Below are 22,988 nucleotides of genomic sequence, written 5' to 3' on the forward strand. Positions count from 1 at the left end.
GCTTTGAGTTCCCTGGGCGATGAAACACCGAAAACGCTGAAGAGTCTGCAAAGGCGCAACTGACACCGGAAACAAAACCAACATTGCGTGACGAGAAGGGTCGGTTCTCAAGAAAGAAACCCGCTCAAAGTGGAAACACGGAAGACAGGACTCCTGGGATAAAGGAGTGGAGGGCAAAGAGGAAATTGGAGTTTCAAGGAATGGTCGAAGATTGGTCCCCACCGAAGGAAAGAGAGACCCGTTTAAGTCAGGTGTGGTTTAAATCTTGCTTTCGCTATACGTGGCACCAAGCAATTCCCTAAGAGTTTTAAGACAAGTGCTTCATCAAGACTTTCTTTGCTCTGAAATAGTTCTCAATTTGAACTTTTGTATTATACCACAGGTAGCTCATAGCAAATTGTCAACATGATTATACCTGAACATTCTGACATTTCATTTTAAAATTCCAACATTTTTTGTTACAGTTACAACCTAATAATTACCATTAAAACGTATAAGTTTTAAATTTTTATCAGAAACAAACAAAGAAGGAAAATTGCATTCCACATGGAAGTAGAATTATGGACTTGGATGTTTTGAGAACTTCATTGAAATGTTGTCAACACTGTAAAGCAGGTGAGAAGAAACATTTTTCTGCCTAAAGAAAATCAACACTAAAGAAAAGTCAAAATGAATTCTCAGTTTTATGGCAAGTACACACAGCTTTAAGGCTATAAAATTAACAGGTTTCCAAAAAAGAATTATGAGGTTGATTATACATGTATATCTTCAATACATTACAAAACGTCTCATATGCAATCAGCCATAAAAAACCTGGGGTTGGTCCTTAAATTTTTGGGCAAGTTCCCTATAACAAGCGTCACACATTTGTTTGTCTATTGCGAGCAACAAAAATGTTTTTGATAAATTTGGAACAAACAAGCAGTTGTAAATTTGCCACAGACCACAAATTGCATTCATTGCATTTTGAAATGTTGTTAGTTTTTGCGAAAATTTACTTGTGCTCATCTATTCCAAATTAAAGGAGAAAACACTACTTCAAGAGTAGAGAAAATGAGATTGGGCATGCAGTGGAGCAAGTAACAAAGAAAAGTTGCAAAACTGCAATGTCAGAAGAAAGAAATGCTGCCATCAAAAAGGGTGTAAAAGCAGATGACCAAGGCTGCATCAATATCCCCTGCTCATATGACATGGGTTGGCAAAAACGGGGAAAGGGGCATAACTCTTCAACTGGTCATGCTGCAGTCATGGGTTTAACTTATGGGAAGGTTATGGATTACACTACAAGAACAAAATCCTGCAGGGTTTGCACAAATGCTAAAAAAACTGGAAAACAAGCCAAGCAACACAATTGCCGACTCAATCATACAGCATCATCAAAAGCAATGGAGCCTATGGCAGCAGTCCATTTGTTCACTGAAAGCCTAAATTCTAAAGTCAAACTATCTGTTTATGTCAGGGATGAAGACTCCACAACAGCTGCACATATAAAAGAGAAGGTCCCTTATCCTGTAGAAAAGTGGACAGACATTGTGCATGCCAAAAGATCCCTTACTACAAGGCTGTATAACCTAAGCCAACGTGGGAAATTTGTAAATTCATCAACTCTCTCACAGAAAGTTATCAACTACCTGGTCAAATGTTTTACTTATAGCGTGTCTCAAAATAAGGGAAATCCATCAGCACTTCAAAAATCCTTAAAAAGCATTCTACCACATTCGTTTGGAGACCACAAAAATTGCAATGAATCATGGTGTGGTGCCAAGAAAGACCCTATTAACCATAAACACTCTGACTTACCCTATGGCAAAGATCTGTATGGCAATGACTTAAGGAAAGCTTTGGAGAGAATTTTTGATGAATATTGTACTGACATAGTAGTTGCAAAGTTATCACCTGGGTCAAATTCGTAGAGAAATGAGGCCCTAAACAGTGTTTTTGGCTCAAAAAATCCCAAAATCAGATACTATGGTGGAAGTGAAAGTAATGACTTCCGAGTGGCCTGTGGCATCTCGCAAGTAAACCTTGGATATCAGTACATTAGCCAAACACTTGAGAGCCTCAACATTGAACCTGGCATACACTGTATCAGCTACATTGAAAGGATGGATCACAAGGCTACCCAAGACAAACTAAGAAAAAACAGCATTAATTTCAAATGCCGAAGAGCTCAACTACATAAGCAGAAGTTAAATCTTGATGGTAAAAAACAAGCTAAGGAAGGAAACACATACCAAAGTGGAATAGGACTTAACCTGGATCCAAACAATTCTACCAAACTGATCCAAGAATTCGACATCATCAATCTGAAAATTTCATGTGAGGAGCTGAAAAACTTTGAAACATGCATTCCTGAATTAACGATCAGACCAGTGGCGGAGAAATTTCCCTATGACAGAAACACTGTTTACAATATCATCATTTACGATATTGAAACAAACACGTCTGGAAAAACCTCAGAAATATGCCAACTTCCAGCAGTTGATCAATCAGGTTTGCACTGTTTCAATGACTATATATTACCTTTGAGGGATGTAGATATTCATGCTACAAGGGTAAATGGTTTAAGTGTCCGAACAGTCAGAGGCGTCAGGACCCTGTTCAAAAACAATCAACCAGTCGAAACTGTGTCACTTGGAAAGTCACTCGAAAATTTTCTAACCTACTTCGAGAAAACTGTCATGCGTGTGAAAGGCGATAATAATATTTATACTGTTTTAATCGGGCACAACTCTCAGGTTTTCGATAATCCCTCTTCTTCGTCAAGGTGGACATCAACTTTGTGAAAAGCTTTCCTGTCTCAACGTTTTCTTTTCTGACACTCTCCCTGTGATGAAGAACTTGGTCAAACGTAAACATCCCTCTCTGGTCTTACCGGATGGTTCCACAGTTAAATTAAATCAACAATCCATTTATCAGACACTTTTCCATGAGCCTTTCCCCGCACACGATGCAATGGAGGATGTTAGAGCTTTAAGAAGAATAGTCTTCGACTCCCGTTTGAACATTTCAGAGGACATGTTGACAGAGAACATGTCAACAACACAGTACGCAGAAAACGACATGAAATACCTTGATCGTCGCTACGAACTCCTGCAGACGTTCCGAGGAACGCTTTATCATCCAACAAACGCGGAATTCCCCATCAAGCAACAGATTGCTGAAAAAATAGCCGGAAGTGGCATTTCATATCGAGATCTTAAGAATGTTTTCGAGAAGTTCGGAGCAAAAGGGCTTGTTGGCGTATTGTCTCTGCCTCCATTTTCAGCAACTAGCAAGGCCCCGCGAGTGACAAAAACAACCCGTATTCTAGCCAAGATCGTTGAGCACTTCAAAGCAGTGGAGGAAACCACAAGTTAAAACGCATTTCCATAAGTATTACAACACTTATTAGGTATACTTTTCGCCGTAGTAGGGAAAAATAAGCTTCTACATCTCCACTCATTTTCAACTAGCACGTGCGAAGGAAGCGAAATGTGCGCGTGCGCAGTACCGTAACTTGAAGAATTTCTATTTTGATGACGTCACGAAAATACAGGGGTCTTTGGGTGATCTAAAACGCATATTAAGCGCGTTCCAGACGGTGAATTTTTTTGAAAATTGGCACATGGATAGAATTTTTCTTTTTCTCGCTGTTAAGCAAAAATCATCAAATTTTATACATACATTAATGTAGTATGCGTCAAAAACGAAAATTGCGAATTCCTACGAAAATTATGTACAGATTTTCTTGTAGCTTTGTTAGTTGAAACTCCTTGTGTGTTAACTGTGTTTCCCCCAAAACAAAGAAAATTCACCGTGTAGAAACCTAGAAACACCGTCTAGAAGTCAGGTAGGTTAAAAAAACAAGCCAAGCATTTCTATGAGTAGTTGCCATAGCAACAACATTTAGGTTCTGAAAGTGTCTTCCATACGTAGCTTAAGGCTGTAGGTTTTTTATTGTTGACCTTCTACCGAGTGCTATGTTGTAAACATTTGCCAAGGGAGAAATTACTTATGCATATTTAATATCCAAAGCTTTGTGAAATACTATATAGAGCCACCTTAAAGGCCTGTTTATATTTATTCATGTTGCCATGGCAACAGCACTTACGTCAGCTTAATCATCAAAAAACCAACGTTTGTGTTGTTAACTTACTTGCTGCCATTTTTGACGACCGAGGGATCAAGGGTTTTAGAGAAGAAGGTGAATGAAACACAAGTATCGAAAACTGTGTTCAGCCACCTTAATAGAGGTGGCCGCCTAATACAGGTAACAAATACAGCGTTTGTAAGAGCGAAAACTGGGGACTTTGAGAACTGCCTAACAGAGGGTGGCCGCTTAATACAGGGCCGTTATATACAGGTTCGACTGTATAAATGTATTTAAGCTTTAATTCAATTAGTTCTAATACTGCTGGGCGGCTATCTGGGTTATCAAGTCATTCAATAATTATTTACGTCCAGAACTCAAGTAGGGAAAAGTTGGTAGCCACCTTGTTGTTATGTCAGGAGTGTTTCACGCATTTCCAAAAGTGGAATTACTCCAGGTTGCGTTACCTCGAGAATCGTTCTTAAAGCCTCTGCTACTACTGTGTTTAACCAACCACTTGAAAAGTACCGTCAACTCATTTAATGTGGCCATTTCGTGATGGAACAAAATCCGAACAATGGAAGAGCAATTCTTTTGAACTCGTTTTATTTACAACCAATACATCAGTGATCATATAATTCACTTTTTACGTGCGCAAGTAGAACAGACAAGGTTTTACAACGTCGATGAAGTTGAATGCAGTTCTTTACAAAAACTACCTGCAAGAAACTATTTTTATGAATGAAAGTCTATTTACAAGTTCGAATTCATCAGAGCTGTTGATAAAATTCACCAGGTGAAACCCAGTCGCTTTCTGCTGTGGCCCGGATTGCCGTAAATTTTAGTATGTGAACCCTGTACTGTCTCATCGGAGTAATTGGGCAATTGCACGCCGGTTCCATCACATACAAGGTAACTTGGTCGAAGCCCCTTTTTGCCATCAAATTTCGGCCCTCGGCCCCCTCCGGGTCCTTCTCGGGCAGCTTTGATAAGTGGGTATGGATTACGGTCGTGCGCCTTGGCCTCAGCAATGACCTTGCTGGCGTATTCTTGGAATTGCACCTCTTCCTCCTTGAGTAGGGCCCCGTTGCGGTTATCCAAGTCTAATTCTGCCGCTCTGGCTTGTTGCGCTCGGTCTTTCAGTTCTCCCTGGTAACAAAATAGAAAGGCTTGCTTAGGTCAAGTGATTTCTGACGATTGAGGGACGAATTAGTCAGACGGGACAATGGGATAATGGACAATTAGTCGGAGGGTGTCACGGGACGTTTACGGGACTATTTAGGCATTTGTCTGGAGAGTTAAGTCATTCTAGGTTTGTCAGTCCTAGTGTTCGTCCACTTTTTTTTTTTATTAAGCTTTTGTTATATAAACAGCTTGTACACTATATAATTGCAAAATGTTCTAGCTTATTGAATTTGTACCCTTTCCTCGGGGTTTCTTGCTGGTGCATTAGATGAGGAATACGTTTCGTCTCGGTCCCATCATAAGCATTTACCGAACAATATCGTCGAATTTTCGTGTTACCGTAGTACTTACATACAAAACCCCTTCTTACTCTAAAAGAACTTACGATTTGCTGCGTTTGGAACTCTTTCAACTTCTTGCATTCGCCAAGTTGTTCAACGCGCTTCTCTTCTTGTTTCAAGTGATACTAAGCAACAAAAGAAACAAAACAGTTAGAATGTTGGCCACCTTCGCTCAATTGATCACTGATTAATGCAATTCAAGAGTTTTCATTGGCTTAGCCATCGTGGTATATGGGCCAATATACCATGCTCTACGAATATGGTGAGTGTACGCGTAACTTTTTCGCGCGTTTTTATTTTTATTATACTTTACTTTTCTATATTTTTGGGACGTCTTTAATAAAACAATAATTCCACTACACTTGTTAGATATGAAATATTAAAGACTATCGACCATCTCATATCCAACGCGCGTTAGTGGAATAATTGTTAAGTTAAGGGTTGCGGATTGAACATACCAGTTTATCAGATTCCACTCTGTTTCGAAGTATTTCACGATCCTTCTTGGCTTCCTCCATGGCTTGCCGTTCATTCTCTTTCATCTACAACGAAAACAAGGCAATAACGGTTAAGAATGAGTGAGAAAATAACGTTATAATTTACAGTACATTGTACTAGAGATTAATCACATGTTTCTTTCCGCACAGTCAATTTGTTTGTAATTAACCTTGGAGAAGGATTATTCGCCGCTAAAATAGATTGCCCATTAAAGCAGACAAAATCAAGAGCTGTCGATCAGATCAAGTCTTCATCTACATGACTGTAGATGAGATCGTTGTAGTATAGCTATCAAATAAAGAAGAAAACAGGTAATACACGAAACTTTGCCACCTCTTGAGAATTGCTTCTGTCATATGTTAATCAAAAAAAAAATTGATAACGGTACATGTACATCCCTGTTCAAAACAAATAAACTGGGCTTACACTGGATAAATAAGATAAAAAAGCATTCTAAAAAAAACAAAACAGTTTACCATGTAGATCCTGTGATCATGAATTTCCTTTTTCGTCTTCATGTCGAACTCGTATTTTTGTCTCTCTTCCGCCTAAAAGAACAAAGACCAAGAAGCATGAATAAACAAGTCTCTTCCAAAGAACGAACTGTATTTGTCCTGCCATTCACTCATTTAATACTGTATCGTTTTGTTTTCTCCATGAATTGATCCATCTGGTCCAACCTTTTGTAGAAAAAAAGTGCGAAGCTTACGTTGATTTGGAACTGGCTGGTAAAGAACTTTGCTCTCATCGATTGGAGCAATGTGTCTAGACAGACACCTCCAACTTACATTTTTATCGCTTATTAGGCAGCAACGAGCAAATGTAGTGATGATAGTGGGTGTGCCCCCTAAAAATGCTAGCCTTTGCAAATTCTCTTGCTAGTACTAGTGCAAGAGGTGAGGCAGTTTCACTTTCTGTCCGTTCGCTAAGAAAATGGAATCAAAGATTTGTGTCGACTGACCTCGCGTTTGCTTTCCCTTTCTGCTACAGCCTTTGCTATTCTGTCATCTTCATCATCGACTTGCTGTTGTTTCTGATTAGCGAGCTTCTTTCGCATTCGTCCAGTGTGATCTTGGAACGCTCTGTAAACAGAAATCAGCAGAACTTATCACTTTAAACGGCCACAAAGACAACAACAACAACAACAACGATTGATGATAAAAACTGGCGTTTGTTGAACTCTGTAAAAAGTTTTGATAACAGCAAGTGTGCACTTATTTCAGCCAATAAACAAGTTCCAAAACCACTTGTGACTTGGTCTGAACGCGTTTTCCCGCGCTTGGCTCCGGTAGCATGTGTTTGCTTCAAGTTGTGATAGGTTAATAATAATAATAATAATAATAATAATAATAATAATAATAATAATAATAGTAATAATAATAATAAGGTCCTCTATAAAATAAAAAGTATTAAAATCTAAAATAAGAAATACAAGTATCACAGATCTAAAATATAAAATATACAATAATTAAAACTATTAAAAACTACCAAAACTACCTACTGTCACTTTTTTCTAAAAATGTTTATCCATTAAGAACCTTATAAGGTTTTTCTTAAAAATTGTGCATGGCATTGGTTCATTGCATTGTTCATGTTTGTTGTGATTGGTCGGATATGACTAGACAAATCAAATGAAATACTTACCTAAACAGTTCTGTTTCTTTCTCTTTACGCATCTTCGCCATTTTCTGCAGAATAACACGAAAATACAGCCATTAATATTAGGGAGCAGTTCGTCAGAATTTCTGCCAAATACTCTGTTTTTAATTCTTCCAGTTACAAATAACGGTTCACTGGGTGGCCCCATCTGCAGACCGTTTATAGCCCCTCTTTTTTTAAAGCTGTTAAACTATCCGTAGTTTAAAATGCACAGAAGCTTTTTAACTGCCTGCAAATATTTCTCAATCATAGCAAACGAACACTATTTTATTTGGGACATAGTATTTGCACAAGAATTTCTAACATTGTTCATGATTGTACATTTGGTTGACGCATGTTTGGCCAACATAATTGAAGAGCTTTGTACAGCATTTTGGGGATACTCAATGTATTAATTAAAATGTACATATTTTACATGTAGACATTTCTGGCCACTTGGACAGTTACTGAAACAGGATACTGGCTATAAGTTTGATACAATTACTGTGGCACTTTTTAGGCAGGTTCACAAGTCTTTTGCCGGATTTTACACTCCCATACACAAATATTTGCAACAAAGATTTGTTCATGATCATCTTTACCTTTTTAGCCTGACCAAACTGTCGAATTTCTTCCTCTTCCTCTTCAATGTTCTTCTGTTCTATTTGATGTCTGGCCTACACAAAACCAGGGATCACTCAAGTTAGCAAATGACCTATAACAAAAGTGTACATCTTGACAGGGATTAAAAAATGAAAAATGTTGGAGGCTGCCCTTTCCATGTATATGCAAATATTGCATTTTTTGTCTATAGAAATATGTTGGCCTTGGGAATGGTAAATGTCCAAAAAGGGGATAGAAGTGAGGTACCTGGTACCTGCTCCTAAGCTCAACTAAATCTAATGTACCTGAATGTATGACTGGATTTAAGAAACGTGGTCAACAACAACAACAATGCAAAGTGCATTCTTTACATTAGCTAAGTGAGCTATGTGCGTGGATTCTACAAGCCCTAAAGGTGCAAAAAAGGAGGAAAGTGCAATAAGGAAGACAAGAGAGTAGAGGGAAAAAAAGATGGAGTCAGACATTCCTTTGAATTTTTACATGTATATCGTCTACTTTGATATTAGTCCTTATCCAGAAAAACAAAAGAGAAGAAAGAAAGACTAGACCGATAGGGAGAAATTATTTTTAACAATGGTTTTCATAAATCCAGAGGTCTATAGTTACACACAAAGGCATGCTTTGAGTAGAGGCTCTCCAGGGGCTTTAACTCCAAACAGGATCTTTTCAATGCTAACAGGAAATGTGCTTGATTAAAAGTCAATCTAGAGGTTTTTATCATTGTGTACTTACTTCTCTATCAGCTAACTGCCTCTGATGTTCTTCCATGATCTCCTTTTTATCCTTGAAAAAACAACACCACAAAAGCCGATCAGACAACCATTTCTCTCCAGTACAAATGTATGTGTTATATCATAAACAGTCTTATAAGCAATCCAATTCCCTATTTCAGGGGTTTCACTACCATTTTCAGCAGGAGAGCATCTGGTTTTCACAGGTGGGCAGAAGTCTTTGAAGTGAACTTCTTTATAAGAAACATGTTCCTCTACGTGGTCAAAGCCGGTCAATTTGACTGGTGCTTGACCCTTAATGAAACCCCTGCTAAACAAAAACACCGGAATAACAAAAATTAAAAATAAATTATCTTAGGTACAAAGAATGTTATTTTTAACAATTACCTTCCGTCGTTGTTCCTCAATGGCTTGTTTAGCCGCCATGTACATATCCACTTGTTGTTTAATGTTTTCTCCTTCTTCAGTGTCAAGTTGCTTTGCTTTTTTAGACTCTTCAATGTGATCAAGAATTCTACAAAAATTCATGAGGTAAAGAATGTTGTGATTTATTTATAGCTTATGAATACCTTGAAGAAATTTTTACTGACTAACTAAAATGAAACTGCATGTACCCAGTCATTACTACAACACAAGAGATAAGTGTATATGTGCATGTATCACTTGTTAGTTTGAGTTTTGACCCAAATATTAATGTCAAGTTTTCTTCCTGTTGATATACATGACTTGCATAACTGTACCCCTCACCCCCCCCCCCCCCCCCCCCAACAAAAAAAGTCAATATCCTTAAAGATCTTGACCAGGATCTGTGAGGGTCTTAATTAAACTTTTTGATAAGATCCTGATTAACCTCCTTTCCAGGATACTTGAAAATAATATTGTCACCAGAGCTATGCATAACTAAAGCCGTAAAGCTAAATGTACTCTTCCTTGTACTGCATGCAGTTATACCACTAGTCATGTAACTGTGCATGTGCAGTATATAGTAGCTGTTCATAGAGACATGAATGATTAATGCAGCTATGACAACTTAAGCACATAACTGCAGTCATCATTACTGTCATTATATATTTCTCCACAATTCAGATATCTGATTTTTCATAATACACTTGCATAGTAGCTGTTCGTAAGCAGTTCACAGTCACTAGGTGATCATACAATGTATGTCCTGTAATGTGCTACAAGCAGCACTTACTGGAGGTTTTGGAAATCTGCCACTGCTTTCCTCTCGTTGTATCTTCTCAATGCCCTCTTTTGGTCCTCCATGATAGCCTCTTCACGTTGCTAGAGAAAAACATGCAAACAGCAGGTCAACAACTCTACATTCTCTTGTTTCATCTTTTCCAAACACAGTAGACTAGCAACTTTAAAGATGAACAGTGTACAGTACTTGTGTTTTTGAGCAGATACATTTTTATAGATTGAATAGTCCCATCACTTACCCTTTGTTGTAGTCGCAGAAGATGTGCCTCTCTGATCTTCTCAGCATCAAGCTTGCCATTCTTCATTTCAATCTGGGCATCTCTCTCCTTAAGAACCTCTGTTAGCAGCAGTGCACCCTAAAAATAAAGAATCAAAAAGGCATTGAACATAACATGAGCTGTAGATATACAGGGACACTGAAAATGTTCTGTTTTTGCTTTGCATTATGTGATCAATGCTGATTGTAAACAAGATTTATGGTGTCTGTATCTCTGGTTTCTGTAGCATGAAGTGACTAGAAGTATTTTTACTCCTCCCTGGATGGGATGTTAGTCCATTGCAGGGTTACCCCCAGCATTAAACTCACTGGTATCATTTATACACCTGGATTGAGAGAGGCACTGTGAGAGTAAAGAGCCTTGCCCAAGAATGCAACATAATGTCCCCTGCCAGGGTTCAAACCCTGACCTCTGAAACCGGAGTTAAGTGCACTAACCACGAGTCCACTTTTTCTCCCACAAGGATAGTGTCCTAGGGCTGTACAAATATGTACATGTATGTACAGCTCTGTGTTTATCATTCTACAGGATTCTGAAGTCTTGTTGGACACAAATATTTGAACCATCTAACGTTAATGATCCTCTTTCAAGGCCTGGTCTGAGTTGCCACCAAGGGTACTACATCAGCAAAACTGACACACTGGTTGTGGGTGAAATTTAGGTGGCAGGGACATGCAAGACTAGGGAGTTGGGGCCCAGGAAGGGGGCCATCCTGGGGGGAATACAGATCAGAGGGTACTGGGGGTAGCCACCCTGGAATAAAAGTTCCAGACTTGCCTCCAGGGGCGAGGCCCACATCCCACAATCCTGGACATAGTTTGAACCATCTAATATACAGTGTACATCTACATGTACATGCACATACAGTTGTTTTGAAAAAGTTGCCCTACCAAAGTGCAAAAGCATAATTTACCAATCAGCATTGTTGGGTGTGCTTTTATGCTTCTGCAGGACATCACTTTGTTGAAACAGCTGTAACTACATGTATATATTTACTATTGCGGAAGTCATCTGTTTACAGTAACATCAGTTCTTACATGGAATGTCTTCACTCTATCAGTCTGGTAGTACTGAAGGGTCTTCGCTCTCTCAATGGCCTCCTTTCTTTTCTGTGCCTGGTGTTTAGCTTCTTCTATGTCAATCTTAACTCTTTCCTCCTGTTAAAAGGATTTTTACAGTTAAGAGTTAATTTAATTGCCGTCCAGATCTTAGTAACCAAGAGTGATGGTCATACTGAGGGACTGTATCAACCCTACGTCCTGACGCTCAATGTATTTGTACTTTTACATATTTTGCCATGAAATTAATTAGAGATTTCTTACATGAATCGGAGTATTCACAAAATTTTGAAGTAGGTGACTTTATTGTTGGCAAAGATGACTGATTTTTTTCATCTTTTTCTAAAGAAACAGCTCAGTTGCAAAGCAAGATCATGAAGTAAACTGTGGCTTTACACATTTAAGATTTGTTTTTTTTCCTTACCTCCTCCTTCTCTTCTCTGAGTTTCCGAGCTTGTAGCTTCTTTAGTCTTTGTCCCTGCAATAATATGTTGAAATGAGAATAGGATCTTACTTAAGTTGTTAACTAGTTGAGTGTCTAGTAGAAATTTCAATTTTTCATCGTGCTTGTTACTGGGGAAGACAAGCTTGCATGTATTAAAAGTATGATCAAAAAAATCGTTATTGCCTTTCAAGAGTTTTAACAGATCTTTACTTGATCCATCACTTTTTAAATTCATTTCCCTAAAATAAGCCTTTACGAAAAGAAACGCGCACACTAAATTCGAAAATATCATACCTCGATCGTATTTTCCCAATGTTTTACCGACTCCTTCGACAGAGCATGGAGTTCTTCCCTTTCCTGTCTCTTCGCTTGCAATCGCATTTGCTCTTCGTTATAATGCGAAAGACTATTTTGTATTCGCCTCCATGCTTCTGGCTGGAGAACTGTTACCTAAAAACAGATCATTGTATGAGAGTAAGGACAGATTCCTTTGTTGAGCGACAGAAACAACTGGACGACAGATTTCAAGAAACTTGTGTCTCGTCGACAGTAAAACTCTATCTCACCTCTCGCGGATCAACTCCTTCAGGAATGACACTTATATTTGTTCCACCCATTTCTAAACGACGAAAAGGTAGAAAAATAACTTAATTTCACATATCACTCAAAAATAAGCGTTTACGAGACGAGATTACCTCTTGTTTGGCCTTCTCGCCGACCATGCATGATTCTTGACGCCATCTTGGTTGGAGTTGCTTCTTGCAGTGGTCAGAAGTTTGCCTTCGTTTCCAAGGCGACTTCCAAGGCAACATTTCATAAACAGTGGGAGACTGGGTCGAAATGACCTAAAACGCGGGGCCGGGGGAAGCCTGGGGACGAATAGTCCGTTTATTCCGTTGAGCAACGAACGCGGGATCACATAACGCCTTGAAATCGGGTCTAAGGGACGAAAAACTACAGCGAAAAAATATATCGATATGATCCTGACTTATTTTCAGTATGAGCGACCGGTGACGTTATAATCCACAGGGAATTTATTTAAAGGGTGATTCATGATGGATCGAAGAAGGAGTATTTACAACTCTCTAAAACTTTAAGGCGGGGTTACACATGAAAATTATGTAAAAGATCGAATTCTTGTTTTTGCCAAAATTTGTATCTTAAGGTATTAAAGTTATATTTTGAGAAACATTTCTGTCACTGTAAGTTCAAAGCTTGTTTTCTCAAAACGAATTATTTTTGCCTTTGAGAAAAGATATCTCGAGAACGATTTGTCCAATTGAGCTGAAATTTTCAGGATTTGTTGTTCTAAGTAGGTTCTGTGCTTTAAGCTTAGAACTTGTCCATCCAGTGCATTTTGTCGAAGTTATGCATTGAAACGTATGCTGGTCTATGCCAGATTTTCTGTATCAGATTTGACTGGTCGCCATTTCATGTGCTTTTTAACTATTCAAAAATGTCTATGCTTAAAACAGTAATCTATTGGTCTTTTAAAAAATGTAAAAATTATTCATTTTAATCAATTCACGTGGGAGTTATCTTTTCTCAAGTAAGTCCTGGTATTCTTCAGCAGGCGGCAGCCGTTAATCAGCCGTTGTCAGGTTACAATACAGTTTTAAGGTACAAAATATATCTTTTAATAATCTTTGGTCTTTAACCTTTCTAGAAGTGTTTACCTTGCCATAGTTTGTAATTAAATCTTAGCCACGGAAAAAGCCTGGGGTTTGAAAAAATGGAGTGTTTTGATGTGTACCCCCTACTCAATGGCCCAGATCACTTAGAAATTTTGCATGAACAGTACGAGAATACAACAAAAGACGCGAAAAATATGCGCAAGGCAGCAATGATGCTCAACGGAATCACGCTATATCTGGATGTGAGTTGCTGGTTTGCATGTGACGTTGCATATTCCAAAATAAAAATAAAAAATAGCCAATTCTTCTGATTCTTCCGATTCATCAGATATATATCGTTTTGTTATAGAGCACCTTTGAATTTTCAAGCTTTTGCGCTGCCTGAGATTGAAATGGCGGCCTAAGAAGCTGTCGCGTAGCTAGGTTAAAGATGCTGTGTGCTAACTGAACGGTCCTTGCATTGAACTAAGTTTTAATTAGCAGGTACCAGAGATCTAGTGAGAAACATTTTCGCTTGAATAGCAAAACTCAATGACAGATATTCTGTTACTTTACGGCCGCCTCCTCGGTGGGACGTAAGATAGCGTCTTCATACACAGTCCTATAAATTTAAGTGAAACATTTCTTTAAAATAACGCACAGTCCTCTATCATATCTCAAATTCTTAACTTTACCACCAGTTTGGTGGCGTGACAGTGTAAAATCATTTTTTACTCGGAAGGTTTATTTTCGGGAGGGTACACCATCTGAGAAAGGAGGCAGTGAGCTGGCCAACCTCGTTACCAGGGCTTTTCCTTTTTTCCCCTTTCCCAATCTTAAGGGAAAACCCTGGGGACGAGGTTAAACGCTGTCCTCTGCTCGAATGGTATAAGTCGAATCGTGGCTGAAGTCATTGTTTTGTGTCAGTTGGACGGGACACGAAAATGACATCGCCCCGTCCCTGAATCACTGTCATGCGTGACACACTGAACTTTGAACCAGTCTTGATGATATTTTTCACACTGTCAGTCTAATATTTTTAGTCACACATTCGCTTTAATAGTTTATTTCTTTACCTTGACATTTTTGAAATGTTGAATAAAAATATATTTCTAATTATGATGAATGCCTTAGGCCCCGTTCACGACGTCGGACAAAATAGAAAACCGTTACGGCGTTTTTCAAAGGTACTTCGTCCTGAAATCCTGACGCCGGCGGAATTTTAAAACGCACCAATCACCGGTCATTTTGGATTTGTGTGAAAATTAAACTCGGGCAGGAAATCACATGATTAGTGTAACGTCATCATTTTCGAAAAGCTGTGTTTTCAAAATGTTTTACGTCCACACGAAAACGAAAAGGCGGCGTTTTCCAGTCTGAAGAGCATTTTGAAAAGCTCCGTTTTCGTGACGGATTAGTGTGGACGGTAGGCCTAACCATAATATATAGTTTTTTGCCAGCCTAAAAGCGTAGCTCCTGGGCCGGGTTGTTCAGAGCCAAATTAAACTAACCCAGGAGAAGGTAGAATTTTGATTTGAGTTTTGTAACTTTGCGTTGAGGTTTTCTGTATATTGTTTGGCCTTCTGTTTTGGGTTTTAATAATCACTATATAGACAAAACAAGGTAGCAAAATACATTTGTATAGAAGAAAAAGTTATAATTCGGTTAACTTTTAATCCTGGGTTAGCGTTAACCGGCTTCCGAACAATCCTGCCCAGTTTTCAACAAGTTAACCTGAGATGAGCCCGCGATCTAATGGAAAACCAGCAAAAATACACGTGACCTCGATGAGCACTAAACTTGATCCCGCGATATGGTCACGTGATACTGGTCAGCGGATACCTTGTTTTGACAGGTGTCAATTGATCATAACACGGATGTCCAACATCAAAGGAGTACACCGTAAACCAAGGCCGCATGTCGAGCTATTATTTGGAGTATGGCCGCCATGTTGCGCGACTCCGTCGTCGCTGTCGTCGCCGTCGTCGTGCGTACGTGCCCACGAGCAATACCGCTAGCCATGATAACCATGAGAAAATCAACTCATGGGTTTCCTTTTCTTTCCTATATGAGTATGGGTCTCCGCTTGGCGGCCCTTCGGGCCGCCGGACCTCCGCTAGAAACAAAGCTGCGTCTTCAAATTGGCCTAGTGTGAACGGGGCCTTAGAATTACCTTCTTTGCGAGTTTACTGATAATGTAATAACTGCTTTTGACCGTTTGATGGAAAACGACGACGATAATGTTTTTTTTTTCTGTAATATAACTTGATCTAAAAGCAAATCCTAGTACTAATGAAAATAAATCATATTACATGGATGATTTTAATAGTAGTATGAGCCTGGCATCTGAGTTCTGGTGAATGCAAACAAATCGTAGTACTAATGAAAATAAATCATTTTGCATAATAACAATAACAGCTTTATTGAAGAGTCAATGCATTTAGTATTAACTACTAATTGGGGACACAACAAAAAAATAAATTAAATTATTTACAATTAAATAAGTAAAAAAACAAAAGAAGTGTATATACAATCAATCTGCAAAAACGCATCTATAAGTAGTACATGAAAAAAGTAGGCATATTATAGGTAGTCTTTAAGAATTACAGAGGTTACAGCAATTATTGTCGTTGTACAGAAAAGACGTGAGGTCTTTTTTCCTAATGTTCTTTTTAAAAGATTACAAATTCGATATTCAGAGAGCCTTTCAATTTATTATCTAGTTTCGACCATATGCGCGGTCCTTGATATCTTAGAGAATGTTTTCCATAGTTTATAGTACTAAAAGTAGTGATATCAGAATCACTATTTCTAAGTGAATAACTAGTATTTTTCTGCTTAAATAGTTCGTCAACAATACTCGGCGCAAGGCCATATTTTACTTTACATTAATATAGCGATATCTTGTAGTCTACGATTTAGTAGTGAATGTAGCTCTGCTCGAACCAGAAGGTCTTCATATGTTTCTGAATGGGAGTTAAATACTGCTCTAAGTGCACTTTCTTGAATCCATTCTATGTTCCTGCTGTCAGAAGATCTGCAATTATGCCATACGAGATGACAATATGTTAAGTGAGGCAGGATGGATGATTTGTAGATTATCAGTTTTGCTTTGTAAGGTATTAGATTTCGCAGTCTCGATAATACTCCTACTTTTTGACTTGCTTTTATGCGGATGTTACTGATATGGTTGGTGATTTTGTCGGTGATTTAATAGTTTTATGAGCCCGGCATCTGAGTTCTGGTGAATTCCAGTCTGGGTCAGTAAATTGTCAAAATGTTCCTAAAAATATTTTACGGGGAGTAACGATTATAATTAAATTATGAATGTGAAATATCTTTACTACTCCCTTAGACAATTTCCCTATAAAGCACGCTGGTATAAAATGTATCGAGCGCTACATTCGAAGGCATTATAACTAAAAAGGTGCCTGACTGAAATGGATTTAAGAAGTTCTGATAAATTGTTTTCAACACGTATCAAAGTTCTGGCATTGTTTATCCTCATCCCCACAAACAGTAACCCATCCCGGGTTCTTTTTTGGTTTAGGATGAATCCGTCTGGTTTTCGGATCAAATGCAATCTTCAGGGGCAGATATTTTGCCCTCACAACACCATCTCTGAAAGAAACGAAGGATTATAGAAATTAGATATTATTGGGATTGTACTTTCTTTCAGGTAGATAGGCGGCTTATTCCTGAATACCAGGGACGTAGCTAGGATTTTTCAAAGGAAGCGGGGCGGGGGGGAGGGGGTGGGGGGTCACACTGTGTCAAAGTGAGGGTGTTTACCAGATTGTGATAGCGTTTTCGCCACCCGTTGTAGGTTGTTTGCTTAAAAATAGCTTACAAAGAGGGGGGTCACGGGCACCCCAGGTCCCCCTGGCTACGCCCTTGGGTACCGTCCGTTTTGAGGACGCTTTGTTGATGTGTAACCGAGCTCTGAACTGCCTGGCAATGTTTGTCCAGGTTAAACGTCATCATATATTACCAGATAAACCAATACACATTTTTTTTAGTAATATTCGTTTTTTATAAAAATATCGAGGTTAAAATTGGCGATATTTTCTGAGAATATGTTGAGATTTTGTTAATTTTTTAGGACACTTTTTTGCGGGTTGATGGGAAATAAAATACATTAAAATCACATGTTTCTAAGTTTAATTTTATTTTGCCTTAAAAATCGTAATATTTGTTTTCTAGCATAACATAACTGGCTAACAAAATGGCGAGAAAAAGTGCGCTAAAAAGCACGTGCACAATGTACCACAAAACAGACACCACACAGTTATATCGATCGGATAGTTCAATTCCTTGTCACGTCCGATTTATTTAACTCAAACACATGCACTGTTATTTAAGAACGCAGACAATAATATTTTTAGTCTAAAGTGGGCAGAAAAATAAGAATATCCAGTCTGGGCATGAAAATTATATATTTTTCCTTTTTTTTTTAAAAAAAAAAAAGAGTGCAAAGGATGATTATGGCAAGACAATTTTCATGCTAAATTATTTTCCACGTTGGATGATGGAGCGGTTTTCATAGAGTGTCGTAAAACCAAAACCAAACCAACTACTTACCAAAAAGACTACTCAGCCAAACCGAAGTAGAACCAAAGCCAAAACCAAAACCAAAGTAATTGCCCGATTATTTTCGACACTCAATTGAAAACCGCCTGAATTGGGAAGCAAGACTGTTGTTTGCTTCAGGCTAGCTTGAAGTATCTCTAAGCATGTTTACCCCTTAATTAATACGTACCTAGATATAGTTACTTTCAACATCTGGGTTGCTCTCACACTCTCACAGTTTCTGAGGACGTAGTGTTCGAACGACTCTATCAAGAATTTATTGGGTCTTTTGCCTAGTCTTCCATAAACGCTCTGCGAAACAAAAGGAATTAAAGCAGAATAAACAACTAGAAACTGTTAGAAAACTGGAGAAAGGAGAGAGCAAACAATATAGCAAAGTTAACGAAATAATTATGCAAAAGCATTTCTTGTTCTTCGAAACTTCCACTCGTGTTTTTATAACTCGTTAGAGACACGGGGAACATCTTTTCCATTTCTCAATTATTATTAGCCATCAAAAACCTTACCGGATCGCTTCCACCCATCGTCTCCTTTGGGTGAAACAAGAAATTCCCGAGGCTGTATGCTATCAGTTTGTTGTCCTTGATATAATGAGGTTGCAGCACGTGCGGATGTGCTCCAATGATGATTTGCACACCAAGAGACGTTAGGTGTTTGTTTATATGAAGTTGGTACGGAAGTGGTCTTAGATAGAGTTCTTCACCATAGTGGATGAAGACAACTATGATGTCCACGTTAGCCTTCGAGAGTTAAATCAAAAAATCACTGTTAGTGCTTTCCTATGGTTGGTAATGTCAGTGAATTACTAATTGCTGGAGGTGGCAGATCAGTTGTCTGGCAACCTCTTTCAGCAATACAAGCCCTTTGCACAACTCTGCCGTTACATATAAAAGGATATGCCTGTTAAGGTTCAGCAGTTAAAGGGCTAGGTCAGCCAATTTTAGGCAATTTCAGCCCTTACCAACTGATTATATTTAGGTTTACTGGATCAGTATCGGAAAGGATGACTTTTAATTTTTATTATTGCTTAAAACACAATTACAAGAGGGATACAAACAATAACATAGTTAGTTACACTAACGTTAACGCTTACACTATTCACTAACGCTAATTACGAATTTACATTACATTACATTCACAGTCAGCTAGATTTAATTAACGGTACGGTTGATAATAGGGAGGCGCGGTGGCCTCATGGTTAGTGCGCTCGTCTCCGGATCGAGCGGTCCGGGTTCGAGCCCTGGCCGGGGACATTGTGTTGTGTTCTTGGGCAAGACACTTTACTCTCACAGTGCCTCTCTCCACCCAGGTGTATAAATGGGTACCGGCAAACTTAATGCTGGGGGTAACCCTGCGATGGACTAGCATCCCATCCAGGGGGGAGTAGAAATACTCCTAGTCGCTTCATGCTACAGAAACCGGGATAACCTCCGGCCTGATGGGCCACTTGGCTCGGAAGCAGACTTTACCTACCTACCTACGGTTGATAATATTTAGCTCTTATTAACCGAGCAGGAGGTCTGTATGGGAGAATCTTGACCAAGGACTGTACACACGACCGAGTCAAGATTCTCCCATACAGACCGACTGAGCTCGGTTAATAAGATGTTTATTATATGGCAAACAAGAAACAAATAATTCGTTTAATGTAACTGGTTTGTACTAGCTGACATTTTGCTTGCGAACGGCGATGAGCTGAATTTCAATATGCCAAAGTTTGCTTGTCCTCTTTACTTTTTTTTTCATTAGGCTTTTTGTCGTTTCCACTAATATTTGTAGAAGAAAATAGTCAATATTTTTGTATTTTAGGTTAACATTTTTTCATCCAAAACGTAACCGGTCTAAATGGGAAAATCTAGACCGCGGTCAATATCGATTTAAGCCAATCAAATTCGAGAATTCGGTAGTTCTCAGTCCTTGTGAGACACAGTCATATAATAAAAACCTATACTAATTTGTACGGATACATTTATAAATCAGTATATGCATATAAAATTATATACCTGCTACTAAGCTATTGAGAAACTTGAAATATTTACGACAACATGTTTTGCCATTTTTTTAATGAATAGATTTTTTATTGTTCTTGTTTGCAATTAAAAGTGCTAGTTTTTTAGTTTCTTTTGTTTTGGCCTTCAGTAAGGATAAAGACGGCTTGATATTTTTACAACGGCATAAATAAATGATATATTTTCCAAGAATGATTATATGATTTAACAAACAATTCCCTGGGTTGTCATCGGAGATACCAAAAAGGATCGTTATTTCATCAAGCTTATGAAATTTCATATTGTAAGTATTCAACCAAGAAATAACAGAAAGTCACAAGTTTTTAGTATAAGCACAACTGATTAGAAGTTAAAATATTTCAACAACCTTCTTTAGATTGTTGACGTCTCTAGTGGCAATATCATCTCGATAAACAGCAGGACCAGAATTGAACAACATCCTCATTTCTGTGCAGTTTTTGTTTATGGATATGATGTCACAGTAACCAAGAAATCCTATCTTGATGCCGTTTCTTTCCAGGATCAGAGGTTCCTATAACAAGAGAGCAAACAATTGATGTAAGATAAATTTCAATGTGTCTATAGACGGGATGTCGGATTGTTGAAACTGACTCTTCCGTATGAGATGATAAAGGAACGGGAAGACCTGTAAAATCATGACCCTTGCTGTCAGCTTCTGTGATTTTGCTCTGCTCCAAGACGCGTCTGTTAGCAAGACTTCGTAAGAGCAGGAGGAACACAGAAATTAAATCGGGCTCTTACCAAATGCATAACATGGTTCACTCGGAAAGAATGATATTAGCTAACAGACTTGCACTTACTTAACAGAAGGACAAAACAGACGATTTGATTGAGGCCCCGAGCTACTGTAACAGCATGGTCAAGGAATACAAAAAGGCCTCAATTGAAATCGTCAATCTAATCACCCAACACACTACCGAAGGACAACTTCAAAATTTTACCACAAGGAATGAGTCCTTAGTTCAGATCAAGATCCTATATCCAAGGGAGAGCGGCACAGAAGATAGCCGAGACAGACTAACAGTCATAAAAACGTAATTAACCTTCACATCATCGGCATCCGTCGATCTCCGGTGATCATGGATCTGCGCCTTAAAGAGTGTTGTTCAGCTTGTATTGGAATAACGCTGTTGACCCAAGAACTAACGAGCCCCACCTGCCCGGAAATCTTCACGAGCTAATTATGTAAGAGGCTCAGTAAAACGTCAACCTTCAGCCATCAATGTCGCAGCCTTAATTTCCATCGTTTAACGAAGATGTGACGTGGGTAAGATGTGTGCCCATCAAAATCACTTTTGTTAATGGTGCACCGTCACGGTTTGCTCATCTTGAAAAGTTCAGCCTAAATTTTCAAGTTTGTCGTTTGTAATCGATGTTAGTCTTCTCCATTCTTAACCATCCTTTTTCTTTTATGATTTACCATTTCTTTTTGTGTTTTTCTATCTTAGTGAACTAGTATTTTCAGGTTTCTTCAAATTTAAAGTTAATTCTGTACCTGGCCAAAATGACACAAAATACCGTGACTAGGCTTCTTTAAGAAATCGCCACCAGTGCGGACTTTGATATAAGTTTAAGACCAACAAGTGATAAAACATACACATCCAAGAATATATACCGAAAGAAATGATAAAACTGTACCTGAGATGAGTCATATTTGCCAAAACTTATACCAAAATATTGAATCCCTATGTTTTTGAGAATATCCACGCTGAAGTTGGCGCCTTCGGAACCAAAGTCGTTGAAATGATTGTTGGCGACTGTGACTGCGTCAAATCCTGCAAAACTGAAAAGAAGCAGAGGTTTACTTCAGCCAAATGATAAAATCAATATTTTAAGTTGGCTTGAGGTAGTCTATGTGTTGACCTGCGAATTAATAAATTTTGATAACAGCTTTAACAGAGAATACGCAGTTACTTGGTTCCAAAAGTCGAGTTTAATCCAAAAACATACTCAGGGCGTAGCCAGAATATAACCAGAATGTAATCCGGCGTCCCACCACGGGGACGTAACCGAAGAACAATCTAGAAAACGCCTGAATTTGTGCTCGGCTCCAAACAAATGATCTAATGTTTCTTTTAGAAATTCTAAACCCCTGTTGACTGCCAATCGGCTCATTATTGTTCTAGGCTATTCCATTATACAGGGTGTAGGCAGTCAGTTATTCTGCTCGTAAATATTAACTACTTAGAACTTCAGGTAGTTCTCACTACAAGGTGTTACACGATAATACAGATAGACAGGTGGTTACCATGATTATTGGACTTTACCTTAACTGCTGACTGTTGGCTTTTTCATGGTTACCAATATCGGCAAATTCGCCCCTCACAAAATTTTCATTCCGCGATTAAGCTTTACAGTAGTCCTTGAAAAAGTTAAAGCAGTTACGTGATGGCTTGCTCATCTTGAAAAATTTATCCAGAACTTTTCAGGTTCATCGTTTTTAGTACGTGCCAATCTTCTCCATCCTTGTTCCTTTATGGCTTATTGTTTTTTCCTTGGTATTTTTCTATCTTAGTAAACTTATATTTTCCGGTTTTCTTCAACTTAAAGATGAATTTGTAAACAATTTAATTAGGCGTCATTTTTACTAAACCATATTGATACGGTTATTGTACCTCAATGCTGGGGCAGCTTGTGGACTCGCATCTAGTATAACTGTCTTTTTTCCTGTGTACATGTGGC

At 38.5% G+C, this 22,988-nt stretch overlaps 2 protein-coding genes and 1 pseudogene across 3 annotated transcripts in view; 1 reads left to right on the forward strand and 2 right to left on the reverse strand.

The window, feature by feature from the left end:
• The first annotated feature begins 1,053 nt into the window (after positions 1 to 1,053).
• Positions 1,054 to 3,462, forward strand: LOC149115871 (uncharacterized; annotated as a pseudogene).
• A 1,199-nt stretch (positions 3,463 to 4,661) lies between these two features.
• Positions 4,662 to 12,878, reverse strand: LOC110041667 (cilia- and flagella- associated protein 210-like). The gene is made up of 16 exons (XM_020746977.2): positions 12,769 to 12,878; positions 12,640 to 12,692; positions 12,368 to 12,523; positions 12,053 to 12,106; positions 11,608 to 11,727; positions 10,532 to 10,648; positions 10,285 to 10,373; positions 9,477 to 9,603; positions 9,091 to 9,141; positions 8,337 to 8,411; positions 7,741 to 7,784; positions 7,058 to 7,178; positions 6,573 to 6,644; positions 6,057 to 6,140; positions 5,643 to 5,723; positions 4,662 to 5,221 (listed from the first exon to the last, which is right to left on the reverse strand). Exons 1-16 carry the CDS (start codon positions 12,812 to 12,814, stop codon positions 4,862 to 4,864), a joined length of 1,650 nt encoding a protein of 549 aa, XP_020602636.2. The 5' UTR covers positions 12,815 to 12,878; the 3' UTR covers positions 4,662 to 4,861.
• Positions 12,879 to 15,871: 2,993 nt separating this feature from the next.
• Positions 15,872 to 22,988, reverse strand: part of LOC149115872 (uncharacterized) — a 16,216-nt gene continuing 9,099 nt past the window's right edge. For both annotated transcript variants that reach the window (XM_089285289.1, XM_089285290.1), the window contains 6 exons: positions 22,922 to 22,988; positions 21,945 to 22,089; positions 20,653 to 20,817; positions 18,783 to 19,016; positions 18,446 to 18,567; positions 15,872 to 17,307 (listed from right to left, as the gene is read on the reverse strand). The exon at positions 22,922 to 22,988 is cut by the window's right edge and continues 177 nt beyond it. In XM_089285289.1, coding sequence (XP_089141415.1) covers positions 17,157 to 17,307; positions 18,446 to 18,567; positions 18,783 to 19,016; positions 20,653 to 20,817; positions 21,945 to 22,089; positions 22,922 to 22,988 — 884 coding nt within the window. In that variant the 3' untranslated portion in view covers positions 15,872 to 17,156. The remainder of the gene's footprint in view (positions 17,308 to 18,445; positions 18,568 to 18,782; positions 19,017 to 20,652; positions 20,818 to 21,944; positions 22,090 to 22,921) is intronic.

Source organism: Orbicella faveolata, unplaced genomic scaffold (genome assembly GCF_042242905.1).
Source record: "Orbicella faveolata isolate gen_17 unplaced genomic scaffold, um_ofav_v1 contig_13, whole genome shotgun sequence".
In the NCBI taxonomy this organism is placed as follows: domain Eukaryota; kingdom Metazoa; phylum Cnidaria; class Anthozoa; order Scleractinia; family Merulinidae; genus Orbicella; species Orbicella faveolata.

Coding starts and splice junctions, on each gene's coding strand:
- LOC110041667 (XM_020746977.2), bottom strand. CDS start 12,814: ATGGCGTCAAGAATCATGCATGGTCGGCGAGAAGGCCAAACAAGAG. Junction 11,728..12,052: donor TCAGAGAAGAGAAGGAGGAG/GTAAGGAAAAAA, acceptor TCCTTTTAACAG/GAGGAAAGAGTTAAGATTGA. Junction 10,649..11,607: donor ATAGAGTGAAGACATTCCAT/GTAAGAACTGAT, acceptor CTTTATTTTTAG/GGTGCACTGCTGCTAACAGA.